The 14,522-nt window shown below is 42.7% G+C and overlaps 1 protein-coding gene across 5 annotated transcripts in view; it reads left to right on the top strand.

The window, feature by feature from the left end:
* The window catches only part of LOC135499869 (death-associated protein kinase 1-like), a 61,582-nt gene that overhangs the window by 11,757 nt on the left and 35,303 nt on the right, over positions 1-14,522 (top strand). For all 5 annotated transcript variants that reach the window (XM_064790902.1, XM_064790882.1, XM_064790908.1 and 2 more), the window contains exons 7-9: positions 184-229; positions 455-544; positions 1,306-1,440. In XM_064790902.1, the coding sequence (XP_064646972.1) occupies positions 184-229; positions 455-544; positions 1,306-1,440 (271 nt within the window). The remainder of the gene's footprint in view (positions 1-183; positions 230-454; positions 545-1,305; positions 1,441-14,522) is intronic.

The following is a 14,522-nucleotide window of genomic DNA, read 5'->3' as shown; positions in this document are numbered from 1 at the left end:
TTAGATAGCACGACTGTGTGGACACCAAGGAAGAATGATGGTCCAGTGCCCCTGGTCTTGGCTTTAACATGTACAATGGGTTTGATTCCAGCATAGATCGGCGGCTGATGCCGTGGGCTCTCACTCCAGTACATTTGACTTGTTTTGACCAATCGTTATCACTTTATTCCGTGTGTTTTTCAGAAAACGGTTATCTGCTGCACAGTGTCTTTCACATCCTTGGATTGCGGTAAGAACTGATAAATCATCAATTTCCGTTGATTTTGCAAGTGTTAGACTAACTCGTCCATCATCAACCTCTTCAGCTGACTAAAAAATCTAGCAGAGGCCAATTTTTTATTGAAATGTTTTATTGAATTCGAGATGATTGGGTGCTCTAAGCCATCACCTGTGTTATCACCAACCATGTGGTTTACGTTGGCACACAAATTGAAATGGCATCTTGTTTTTGCAGCCAAAAGAGAAATCTCAGAAACAGTTGATGCGTTCGTCGAGTATCAACATGGATGGGATCAGGGAGTTTGTAGCCAGGAAGAGGTGGAAGGTACGTATTTTAGCTGTGCAGTTGTAACACTGGGTGACCTAACTCCTTGGGGGCGGGAGGTGGTTCTGGATCAAGTATGAGTTTGAGGGAAAGTTATCATCAAAGGTGGCAGTGTACATCAACAACTGCCACTAAGATCACCTTAGCGTATCAGGTGGACCCCCTTATGGATGACTATGCTGTGAGTGTTTTCTGTCTCAGTGCAAGCCCACGTGACTATTTGGTGTTAATGAAATCTATCCACACTGTACGACTGTTATATTCTTGTAGCATTATCCCCTACATACAGTGTGTTGGGGTCGCTGCCTTTGCCAGCTGTAGTCTATTATTGTCTCACAGAAGGTTAACTGTGGAACAATCGTAAACACAGAGCAATGAGTCATGAAAGCATCAGGTGAAAATTGAATTAGTACTGTATCAAGTGTATCTGAGTATATGATTATAATGAAATAAGCTAGCAATGTATTCGATAAATGGCTTAATGGAGGTATGAGCTGGCTCTCACATGTCTAACTGTCAGTAAGCCAGAGCTGATGTAGTGTTCGTGAGGAATACTCTTCTTGCACGTGGGGGTTATGTAAGGGAGGTCTCATCATATAGAGAATGAAATCCCAGATTCATTGCACTTGGCAAGTTTTGCCCAAAGTCCGCCAAGTATGGTTGTCATGCTGAGTCAGCTTGACCAGTTAGCTGGGGGTCCACAAACCCGACCACCTTTAAGGTTTCTCACCATCTCTAACTCCTCTACTTTCCTTCTCCAGCAATCCCTCAAAGTCGTAACACTATGCAATAGATTAACACGTAGCGCTCAACTCAGTAAAAATGGCAAATCAACGTCGTCATTGTGTTCGGTGAATGGGGAGGAGGAGGAGGAGGTCAAGGGTAAAACCTATCAGGTAGGAGGAGTTACTCTTTACTTCAGCACATTCTGGTGGTCGGTTTCTAAATGGCACGTTAATCAGCTAGCATTCTCCATAAGACTGGTCAGCATGGCGGAACAGAGAGAAGGGGAATAGTTTGGGACTCACTCTTCTGAAGGACATTGGGAACCTGGTGATAAAACCACTTGCAACATGAGACCTTGCTGCAAAATGCGAAGACGTTTATTTGATGAACTTTGAGTTGAGACTTTGCTCGTGATCTTGTGAGGATTGCTAGGTTTTTAGCCTTTTCACACGTAATGTGCCAAAAACTGAATTCACCCATACTCTAATTCTGATCAATTAACATGGCTGGAATCTCTCCGACTACATGCACCAGTAACTCAGTCCACATAGTGGTGGGTATGAAATGGTATTAATGTACAAGTGTGCAATGGTGTGAAATATTGCATTGAAGACGTTCTCAGTCTGGAAAGACATTGGGAATGCTTGGTGTAGCTCTGAAAACGAGTTGAACTCGATTCCTGCATGGCCTTGGGCTCTGATATTGATGTTTGATACACCTGCTTTTGAGTTTGGGTGAGTTCTAGTTGATGCACCTTTTGGGTGTGCCTTCTTATGCCTGCTAGGTGGAGGTACTTGAATGCTTGTGGCAGGTGTCGTACCCTCTGGTGGTTGTTCCCGGTACACAAGGAGGGCATTTCATCACTGTTGATGCCATGGCTGGTCAGTTTGACCAGACTCAACTCAAACTACCCAGGGCGGGACTTGTCAGTTCCAGATACGACCTCTTACCGAATTAGACCCTGATAGATAACGATATTTCAAAGCAAGCCATCTGACTTGATGAACTGGCTCAAACTGCCTCATTGCATGCATAAACCTTCATGTTGATAGCCACTGAAAACCTTTTTTACAGCACACTAGTGTTTATTCTTGTCTTTTTGCACCCTTCTCTTGACTGTGATGGTCTTACTTCTATTCATAACATACTCTCTGATATGAGGTAGCAGACATCTTCCAAGGGCTGTTTGAACACACATAGTGCTCGACATAACTCTCTGCTACATGGCGACATCTTACGGCATTAGTTACTTGTGATATACCACGGTGTAGATGCAGTCGTTGTAGAAGAAAGACAGATGCCTTGCAATTTTATAGTTGACGCCAAATATAACATTGACTATATAGTTAGACATCTAATCAATAACCAAAGTTCCATAGAAGGTTTGCTGTTTCATAGTTTCTCTTGGTGACGGTGCTTGTCTTGTGGAATGTTTGTCCTTGTCATATCTTGTTTGGACACACCTGGTGTTATCTGTGACTTCAGCTCATGCTCTGTTATGGCATTGCATCTCCTGACAGATGTTCTGATCTGTTATTGGTAGGTGTCTCTGACGTAGGAGGTCATGCTCTGTTATGGCATTGCATCTCCTGACAGATGTTCTGATCTGTTATTGGTAGGTGTCTCTGGTGCAGGAGGTCATGCTCTGTTATGGCATTGCATCTCCTGACAGATGTTCTGATCTGTTATTGGTAGGTGTCTCTGACGTAGGAGGTCATGCTCTGTTATGGCATTGCATCTCCTGACAGATGTTCTGATCTGTTATTGGTAGGTGTCTCTGGTGTAGGAGGTCATGCTCTGTTATGGCATTGCATCTCCTGACAGATGTTCTGATCTGTTATTGGTAGGTGTCTCTGGTGTAGGAGGTCATGCTCTGTTGGCATTGCATCTCCTGACAGATGTTCTGATCTGTTATTGGTAGGTGTCTCTGACGTAGGAGGTCATGCTCTGTTATGGCATTGCATCTCCTGACAGATGTTCTGATCTGTTATTGGTAGGTGTCTCTGGTGTAGGAGGTCATGCTCTGTTATGGCATTGCATCTCCTGGCAGATGTTCTGATCTGTTATTGGTAGGTGTCTCTGACGTAGGAGGTCATGCTCTGTTATGGCATTGCATCTCCTGACAGATGTTCTGATCTGTTATTGTTAGGTGTCTCTGGTGCAGGAGGTCATGCTCTGTTATGGCATTGCATCTCCTGACAGATGTTCTGATCTGTTATTGGTAGGTGTCTCTGGTGAAGGAGGTCATGCTCTGTTATGGCATTGCATCTCCTGACAGATGTTCTGATCTGTTATTGGTAGGTGTCTCTGACGTAGGAGGTCATGCTCTGTTATGGCATTGCATCTCCTGGCAGATGTTCTGATCTGTTATTGGTAGGTGTCTCTGGTGAAGGAGGTCATGCTCTGTTATGGCATTGCATCTCCTGACAGATGTTCTGATCTGTTATTGGTAGGTGTCTCTGACGTAGGAGGTCATGCTCTGTTATGGCATTGCATCTCCTGACAGATGTTCTGATCTGTTATTGGTAGGTGTCTCTGGTGTAGGAGGTCATGCTCTGTTATGGCATTGCATCTCCTGACAGATGTTCTGATCTGTTATTGGTAGGTGTCTCTGACGTAGGAGGTCATGCTCTGTTATGGCATTGCATCTCCTGACAGATGTTCTGATCTGTTATTGGTAGGTGTCTCTGGTGTAGGAGGTCATGCTCTGTTATGGCATTGCATCTCCTGACAGATGTTCTGATCTGTTATTGGTAGGTGTCTCTGGTGTAGGAGGTCATGCTCTGTTATGGCATTGCATCTCCTGACAGATGTTCTGATCTGTTATTGGTAGGTGTCTCTGGTGTAGGAGGTCATGCTCTGTTATGGCATTGCATCTCCTGACAGATGTTCTGATCTGTTATTGGTAGGTGTCTCTGACGTAGGAGGTCATGCTCTGTTATGGCATTGCATCTCCTGACAGATGTTCTGATCTGTTATTGGTAGGTGTCTCTGGTGTAGGAGGTCATGCTCTGTTATGGCATTGCATCTCCTGACAGATGTTCTGATCTGTTTATGGTAGGTGTCTCTGGTGCAGGAGGTCATGCTCTGTTATGGCATTGCATCTCCTGACAGATGTTCTGATCTGTTATTGGTAGGTGTCTCTGGTGCAGGAGGTCATGCTCTGTTATGGCATTGCATCTCCTGACAGATGTTCTGATCTGTTTATGGTAGGTGTCTCTGGTGTAGGAGGTCATGCTCTGTTATGGCATTGCATCTCCTGACAGATGTTCTGATCTGTTTATGGTAGGTGTCTCTGGTGTAGGAGGTCATGCTCTGTTATGGCATTGCATCTCCTGACAGATGTTCTGATCTGTTATTGGTAGGTGTCTCTGGTGCAGGAGGTCATGCTCTGTTATGGCATTGCATCTCCTGACAGATGTTCTGATCTGTTATTGGTAGGTGTCTCTGACGTAGGAGGTCATGCTCTGTTATGGCATTGCATCTCCTGACAGATGTTCTGATCTGTTTATGGTAGGTGTCTCTGGTGTAGGAGGTCATGCTCTGTTATGGCATTGCATCTCCTGACAGATGTTCTGATCTGTTATTGGTAGGTGTCTCTGGTGTAGGAGATCAGACCAGGTTCTCTGTCAATGTCTAGATCATCATAAAGAACATAGATGTCAGCATCGTCTAGTGCTAGGCTGCTTTGGTTTGACTTGGCTCTCTATAAGTGAGACTAAACTCTTGGGTTTTCATTTCACTTTGTTGTTTTGGTGTTTTTACTGCACATCTTTTCTTGTTGTTGGTGTAAATATCAAGCTTGTATTGTTTGGTGTTTTGATATTGTGCACGATGTTGGTTGCCTTTTTAACACACTTGTAACACACTTGCTTTTGTGGTGAAGGAGAATGCTAACACACTTCTAAAACCGTTATATTTGAAAGTGGTCTGCAAATATCTGGCTTTGTGGAACGCTGCTCTTGCTTTTGGTTGAAAAATGCACTGGCTGAGCATTTGAAGTGTGGATGTTTGCAGGTCTACAATTGAGTTTTGTATGTTATGTTCTTGTAAAAGATAAGAGATTTTTATGTAATAAGAATAAGGCTTGTCATTGCTACAAGTTAGCTTTTCTATTGAAACATACCATTGATCAAAAACCATTCCATCAGCATTGATACTCTGATGGTAGGGCCTGTAAGTAAAGAGTGTGATATTATAAACATTGGTGACATTCTATTATGGCTACAACTACAACAATGAGGAATTACATGTGACATACACTCTCACTGTGTCAGGTGGTTGAACGTTTGTTGGGGAACATTTCCCTTCGTCAATGAAGGCATCAAGAAGTTGACTTGATTGCTCCGATTCTAAAAGCTTCCTCTTTTTTTCATATGCTTGATCGAAGTGCCTTGAACGAAGATAAAAGCCTTAAAGTTCTCAAGGCCTCTTCCACCTCGATCAAGGCACATATTCAGCATTGATTATCTAACAGCATGAGTTTAGCTTTGTTTTGTTTGGCGCCTGACGTCTGCCTCTTGTTTCAGGACGACACATCGAGTGACGACGATGCCACGCCCAGGACATCTACAGCTGATCCTGATGCTAATACCTCATAACTCACTACCCTCTTGTTACTGAACCTATTCCAAACAACTAAATACCTTGCTTGAAATCCATTCCAAAAGTTTAAAGGTGTTTTGCCATAACACGTGATAAGATTCTGCAAAAATTGTAAAAAAATGGTTTTGGCCAATGACGGGTACTCACCAAGTGTGAGTTGCCCTCACAAGAGATATTCTATGGCTGCTTAGAAGATTTGTTCAGTTGTGATTGCTGTCATTGAGGATGGACCTTATCTGTATCATGTCCATCTGGAGACTGAGAGTCATTTTCTTTCTTTATGTATTTTTCACAGTTTGCAACCTATGTATTTTAATCTTTTTATATCATTAACTATGCACAATCAGTTTTCTGCTCAAATCGAATCTTATGTTCATATCTTGATTCAAGGGTGTGTTTGTGTGGTGTGCAACGTGGCCTCGACTTGGACACAAGGTAGCTCCTTCAATAGTCACATTTATGCAGTCAGTGCAGGGTGGACATTTGCTTCTGCTTTCATTGGGTCGTGGGTTTTAATCATCAAATGCGTGGTCACTCAGCCGGTGATGATGACAAAACTGGGGTAAAGCCCAGCCCAAAAACCCAAGTGAGGTGAGAAGGGCGACTGTGATATAACTGATTGAGAGACTACGCCCTGTTACTTATTATAAAATCAATCCATATCTTCCATTTAGTTTTCATTTCCTTTGAAAATACATTTTTAGTTCAGAAGGTTTGTGGAATTTTCATTTGAAGTTTAGTATATTAGACATGATAACCGTATTGGGATCAGATTGCTGCATAACATATTGTGCTTTAGAAATGCTTCATTTACACTTATTTTTAGTTCTTAACTTTTCATCTTTTTGCATGTGATATATGATAACAATGTTTACAGTGTTCTATTTTACTACCTCTAAGCTACTTTAATCTCCAGTGATATGTTCACATGCAGTGCAATTCAAAGTTTTTAGAACCAGTAAGGGTTAAAAAAAGTAACAAACGGTTGCCGGGAACAAAGATTGATTGCTTAGAAATGTCTTTGGTTTACAGTAATCAGTATATCTAGTCTTCACACAAAGTCTATATTTTTTAGGATCTATCTATCAATTTTGTTCAGGAAGCTATGCAAGTTTGTAAATACAGTGGAACCCCGGCAGGAAACCTAATGCATTTTGTCCCCGGATTTTCAACTTCACTAACGTGACCACCTCGGTAAAGGGACGATTCAACCTCGGTCCCATGAGTGGTCGTGTTACCGGGGTTCCACTGTATTGAATATTATTGCTACAAGAAATCAGGTAAGAGGTACAGGTTTCTGGAAATGTCCACTCCAAATCTCAAACAGCGTGTATTTTAGACATTGTGAGAACTCATTCTGACAATGTCAGTTTGTTATAAGAATAACTATCAGGTCTCTTCATTAAAAGCAAGGCTTGAAATGTATGTGTGGTAAGAAATATGAAACATAAGTTGGGCACAATTGCCAGTGTCAATGATAGTCATTTGGAGCAGCAGTTCCAATCAGATGAAGTTTGTGTATTCACAGTTTATTGTAACATCTAATTGCATGTCAATAAATCATACTCGGTGAGATATCATGTGTTACTTGTCTTCTTCACCACCTGAGGTCATAATGTAACCGGGAATCGACAGTTCAATTCATCGACAGTTCAATTCAATGGTTCTAGTTTACAAAAGTTGGGCTGGAGTTTAGTGGAATAGGATTGCTTAGACGATTGAGGCATGCCTCTGTTTTATTGGAGAGCTACGATTTGCCAGGGTGCCTCTACTTAAGAAGCAACGACATACTTCTGATTTGAACTCTCAAATGTGCGGAAACACATAGATACTTGGCAGTTTATTAAGTTAGCTGGCTTCCTTGAGGCTCAGTCTCTATCTCATGCCTATTCCATTTGTGATTGGCCTGGCAGCTGATTGATATAACGTGCCAGAGGATAGTGATCTCAGATCTAGTTGATGTACCAAGGGAAGCGCTTGTCATGTCATGTCTTAAATGGAGGCAGTTGATGATCTGTCTGTGGGGGAAAAGTCATGCAACTCCTGTTACAGGGAGGGAGAGAATGCATGATCTGTCTGTGGGGGAAAAGTCATGCAACTCCTGTTACAGGGAGGGAGAGAATGCATGATCTGTCTGTGGGGGAAAAGTCATGCAACTCTTGTTACAGGGAGGGAGAGAATGCATGATCTGTCTGTGGGGGAAAAGTCATGCAACTCTTGTTACAGGGAGGGAGAGAATGCATGATCTGTCTGTGGGGGAAAAGTCATGCAACTCCTGTTACAGGGAGGGAGAGAATGCATGATCTGTCTGTGGGGGAAAAGTCATGCAACTCCTGTTACAGGGAGGGAGAGAATGCATGATCTGTCTGTGGGGGAAAAGTCATGCAACTCCTGTTACAGGGAGGGAGAGAATGCATGATCTGTCTGTGGGGGAAAAGTCATGCAACTCCTGTTACAGGGAGGGAGAGAATGCATGATCTGTCTGTGGGGGAAAGTCATGCAACTCCTGTTACAGGGAGGGAGAGAATGCATGATCTGTCTGTGGGGGAAAAGTCATGCAACTCCTGTTACAGGGAGGGAGAGAATGCATGATCTGTCTGTGGGGGAAAGTCATGCAACTCCTGTTACAGGGAGGGAGAGAATGCATGATCTGTCTGTGGGGGAAAGTCATGCAACTCCTGTTACAGGGAGGGAGAGAATGTATTCTCCTGGTTCAGGCACTTGAAGCATGGCAATGTTTGATAAAAAGGATGGCTAAGTGTCAGATTTGTTTTGTTCATTGTAGGACTATGATAGGATAACGTTCTCGTGTTTTTTTGTGGAAAGGCTTAAACTCCAATCTAGGTCACCGTAAGCCAGGTTTTGATTTGCAATTGTCCAATCAGAAGGTGTGCGGATGATTAACGGGAGTATGGCCATGGTGAGAGTTATTTCTCTTTCCTCATGGATTTCATATTGACAAGAGGGATCTCGTACCCAAAAGCTCTCACTTTCTGTTATTGATAACGCAATCCAATAGCTGATTCTATTATGTATCTGGTTCAACATCTCCGAGGACCTGGACTGCCGACCAGGCCAATCACAAAAGTATCCTTCCACTCTGACAGCATCGACTCTCTCACTAATATCAGATTAGCCATCCCTGTGTCTATCCCTTGGCGATGAGGCAATCAAGTTGGACTGTATCGTCATGGAGACTGGACCCAGGAGGATGTTCTTCCCACCATCATCTGCCATCTGCTGCTCATGTTGCTCGTGCATTGCCTAGAATACTTGATAACATTTGGACTCCAAACACTCATTTCACAATAGAATGCTGGAAGCAGTCATACTGAGTGTCCTCTTGATTCCTTTAGCAGTTCCATCTCCTGCTCACTGTGGCAGCACCATCTCTCAGCTGCAAGCTTGGGGTGTGTGACTCCCTTCTCCAGCTGAGTTGATATTGCTATTGATCAAGTCGACGGTATATCTCGTGTTATTTAAAACAACCATGCTACCCGAGTTCCGTTTTCCATCGTTATTCTGATTTAATTGACTATCATGGCTACTTGTCCGGTTGAAGCTGATGTAGCTAAGATGCTGACAGAGCAGAAGGTATGTTGTTATCATCTACTTATTTGGGAGGTTGAGCACCTTTCAAACTCCTACTTTGACTTCATCTTTGAGGGTGAATTACAGTTGTCTAGTGATATATCTGATTGAATTTAATTGACAAGCATTTTCATATTGATATTCCACCTGTATCTTTCCAATAATATTAACAGATTTTGATTGGACCTGTGAACAATGCATTGGATATGACATTTGTCCAAGTCTCAGGACTTCACCATGACTTGTAATCTGACTTCATTATTTCTGCCATATGCACAGGTCTGCTCTGGAATTTAAATGTAATTTCTGCAGGTAGACATCGATTATCAATGTGAAAATGTTTGCCAGTTTAGTTGAATTGAAATTGTCATTAAACGATAGTGATTCACTCTCAAAGCTCAAGTCAGACTGGGAGTCATGCACAACCACTGTCTTGTCTTATCCTGGTTAACTACTTATCTCCTCATCACCTCCCATGATTGCTAGGTCAACATTGTTTGGGGATAGTGCATTATTGTGAATGAGAGATGAGTGAGGGGTAAGATCTTGATCAACATCACACCAGACTGACCACCGCTGATTGCTGTCTTGTTTGTAATGTAATCCTGGGTTACGGCAAAGCAATGACAGTCACAGAGCATGTAGTGATGACTAAGCTAGTTATTCTAGAGTATGCAGGGAAGTCAGTAGTTGTTGAAATTAAGAGCTAGTAGGCCAAAAGCTACATGTAACGCTAATCAGGACAGTTCTTCCTGCTATCAGCCTCAACCCAAGGAGGGCATTTTAGGGATGCATCAGAAAGCTTGTACTGTGTGTCCTCTACATATTGGTATTCCCTAAAGTACTGGCCCACCAAGTTCGATTGCACTCGGTTCGCACAGCAAGAATTGTTTCACTCGCATTCTGTTGATGGCATGTAGATGAAAAAAGTAACCTAGACTAGATCAGTGAACAGGTGGATGGTACATGTAGTTGTTGTAGTGAAGTATATCTCTGGTGTTACTGCATTAACCCTATTAGTCCCCAAGAAGGTATGCAGAAGCTACTTCACCAGGAGGGATCCCCAACGCACAGCATCGATAAAACGGCTTGAAGCATGGTTGAGACTTGTGATGATCTATCCAACAGGTGGAAGGTTCTATGACTAGTGGCAGATGTACTGGTTGTCAATAAAACCACATTGACTCAGTCAGAATAATTCATTTCTTGGTAAATTGTGTGCTAGTGTTCCATCTTGTTTCCATTCTTTCATCATCTGTGGAACTACTCCACACGAGTCCAGTGGTCCATCTTGTTTCCATTCTTTCATCATCTGTGGAACTACTCCACACGAGTCCAGTGGTCCATCTTGTTTCCATTCTTTCATCATCTGTGGAACTACTCCACACGAGCCCAGTGGTTCATCTTGTTTCCATTCTTTCATCATCTGTGGAACTACTCCACACGAGCCCAGTGGTCCATCTTGTTTCCATTCTTTCATCATCTGTGGAACTACTCCACACGAGTCCAGTGGTCCATCTTGTTTCCATTCTTTCATCATCTGTGGAACTACTCCACACGAGTCCAGTGGTCCATCTTGTTTCCATTCTTTCATCATCTGTGGAACTACTCCACACGAGCCCAGTGGTTCATCTTGTTTCCATTCTTTCATCATCTGTGGAACTACTCCACACGAGCCCAGTGTTCCATCTTGTTTCCATTCTTTCATCATCTGTGGAACTACTCCACACGAGCCCAGTGTTCCATCTTGTTTCCATTCTTTCATCATCTGTGGAACTACTCCACACGAGCCCAGTGTTCCATCTTGTTTCCATTCTTTCATCATCTGTGGAACTACTCCACACGAGCCCAGTGGTCCATCTTGTTTCCATTCTTTCATCATCTGTGGAACTACTCCACACGAGCCCAGTGTTCCATCTTGTTTCCATTCTTTCATCATCTGTGGAACTACTCCACACGAGCCCAGTGGTTCATCTTGTTTCCATTCTTTCATCATCTGTGGAACTACTCCACACGAGTCCAGTGGTCCATCTTGTTTCCATTCTTTCATCATCTGTGGAACTACTCCACACGAGCCCAGTGGTCCAGCTTGTTTCCATTCTTTCATCATCTGTGGAACTACTCCACACAGGCCCAGTGGTCCATCTTGTTTCCATTCTTTCATCATCTGTGGAACTACTCCACACGAGCCCAGTGGTCCATCTTGTTTCCATTCTTTCATTATCTGTGGAACTACTCCACACGAGCCCAGTGGTCCATCTTGTTTCCATTCTTTCATCATCTGTGGAACTACTCCACGCGAGCCCAGTGGTCCATCTTGTTTCCATTCTTTCATCATCTGTGGAACTACTCCACGCGAGTCCAGTGGTACATCTTTTTTCCATTCTTTCATCATCTGTGGAACTACTCCACACGAGCCCAGTGGTCCATCTTGTTTCCAGTCTTTCATCATCTGTGGAACTACTCCACACGAGCCCAGTGGTCCATCTTGTTTCCATTCTTTCATCATCTGTGGAACTACTCCACACGAGCCCAGTGGTCCATCTTGTTTCCATTCTTTCATCATCTGTGGAACTACTCCACACGAGCCCAGTGTTCCATCTTGTTTCCATTCTTTCATCATCTGTGGAACTACTCCACACGAGCCCAGTGGTCCATCTTGTTTCCATTGTTTCATCATCTGTGGAACTACTCCACGCGAGCCCAGTGGTCCATCTTGTTTCCATTCTTTCATCATCTGTGGAACTACTCCACACGAGCCCAGTGGTTCATCTTGTTTCCATTCTTTCATCATCTGTGGAACTACTCCACACGAGCCCAGTGGTTGATCTTGTTTCCATTCTTTCATCATCTGTGGAACTACTCCACACGAGCCCAGTGGTCCATCTTGTTTCCATTCTTTCATCATCTGTGGAACTACTCCACACAAGCCCAGTGGTCCATCTTGTTTCCATTGTTTCATCATCTGTGGAACTACTCCACGCGAGCCCAGTGGTCCATCTTGTTTCCATTCTTTCATCATCTGTGGAACTACTCCACACGAGCCCAGTGGTCCATCTTGTTTCCATTGTTTCATCATCTGTGGAACTACTCCACACGAGCCCAGCTGATTGAGAACCACTACAGAAACTAGGATGAAATGGATGAGCAGATTCCAGATCATAACTTGTTTGGTCCATCACAACCAGCGAAAAAGACAATCCTCTTCTGGTATTGACCTGTTGGCTTGATGTTCCAGACTCTAGGAAATATTGACTTGCACACGCAAACTGAATATAAATTGGTCTCTTTGTACGTGACAAGATTGTTTCTTGGAATTTGTTATTTGTGAGGGAAAGAACGGTCTGTGCAGGGATGGGTTGTCTATTGGACGGGTTTCGCTATGTAAAGCCAATTAACTTTAGCATTCTTTACCAACGTCTCGGCAGAGGGAGTCATATTCTTCAACCTATACATTTTCGATGCCTCCAGACAAGATGTTTTCCATCATAAACCCTTCCTTCCATTGATTGGGTAAGAAATTCAGTAGATCATCAATTCAAACTCTCAGCCTTCTTCATTAGTGTCAATGTTTGTTCAACAAATAAACCCTTATCCATCTCAGTACCTCTATTTCATACCATTTCGAAAGAATAGCCGCCTCTCTATCTGCAGAATTTAAACCATCTCAAAAATTCGATGAAAAATTCATTAGATCATCAATTCAAATGCCTTTACTGGCTGACTTCCATTCTTATACCAAACTCTACAGGACTAATTTCAATAACAAGCTTATTGAGGAAGCTGTCCCTTCAGTGATTCACCATTTCAAAGCCTCAACATCGGATTTCCTTGAGAAGCCCTTCATTCGATTCACAAACTATTTCAAGACATTGACAAGATATTCAATGGATCAGCAATTTAATTTCATGTCTCGCTAACTTTCGAGCCAAATATAATACCATAGCAGTGGTTGTGGACTGTGTCTTGAACATCTTCATTTCAGCCAGAAACCTTCCCATTCATCATCCTTTTCTCCACATTGATTTCCTGTTCAATGAGCCATGATTCTGGAGCTATTAATCTATCTAATTAGTCAAGAAGTCTTAAATCAGACAAATGGACTGTGCCGCATTACTCTGATGAAAGGCTTGGTTTAATCAGGATCGGTAATCTTGAATGTAAGTGGGGATTACAATGTCACAATGTTCATCTTTGCATAATGTCTGGCTGGTTCCAGAAGTTGTCAACCAAAGCTTAAAAGAGGGTGAGCTGTTTCAGTTTCAGTTCTCTTGGCTCAAATAAGATGAACTTGATTTCTTGGCAACTTGGTTCCCACTTAAGCTACAACTAATTGAAAAGACCAGCTGAAAGTCAAATTTAGATCTGCAAATCTTCTGATGAAAGCTCCCTTACCAGAACAAAGTACATCTATGGCTTTTGCTACTCAGTCTACAGATGGGAACATTACCATGTCATACATGTGGAGATTTTCTCAATATCGCCAGACCAAATGCGTCCTCAATAACTGAGTCCTCATCCATATTTCATAAGGCTTTCAATAAGAAGCCAGAACAGAGGGACTGCACAGAGAACCATTGCATTGTGAAACTGTCAGTATTCATTTATTCAAGCATTAGATTTTCGAAAGATGTTTTAGATGAAGTGAGTGCAAGTCCGATTGATGTTTTATTCAAGAAAAAGTGCAGAGACATTGAGATTATGAATGTGACTTGGTGAACCGTTGACAGTATAAGACCGATTTTCCTATGGTTTATGACTTCTTTTTGCCAATTTACCGCACGTTTCTCGATGTTTTCCCATTGCTTTTTCCATTAAAACTGTTATTTCACATCTGAATAAATACTTCATTAGAATCCCTGCAGGTTTGCCTAAAGTATTAAGCTCCATATTTTATTCATTCTACACGGGAACAGTGTTATTAATTGAATTCTGTGGTCTCTGGGGATTTGCTTGTGGAGTTGTGGACTCATTCAGTATGCTCTCTATCACTTTGGTAAACACCATATATGTTGAAGTCTCGGACCGCTGGCGCTGGTGTGAGGTCTGGTGATCT

Source organism: Lineus longissimus, chromosome 2 (assembly GCF_910592395.1).
Source record: "Lineus longissimus chromosome 2, tnLinLong1.2, whole genome shotgun sequence".
Lineage (NCBI taxonomy): Eukaryota > Metazoa > Nemertea > Pilidiophora > Heteronemertea > Lineidae > Lineus > Lineus longissimus.
This window is presented reverse-complemented; position numbering and strand designations above follow the sequence as displayed.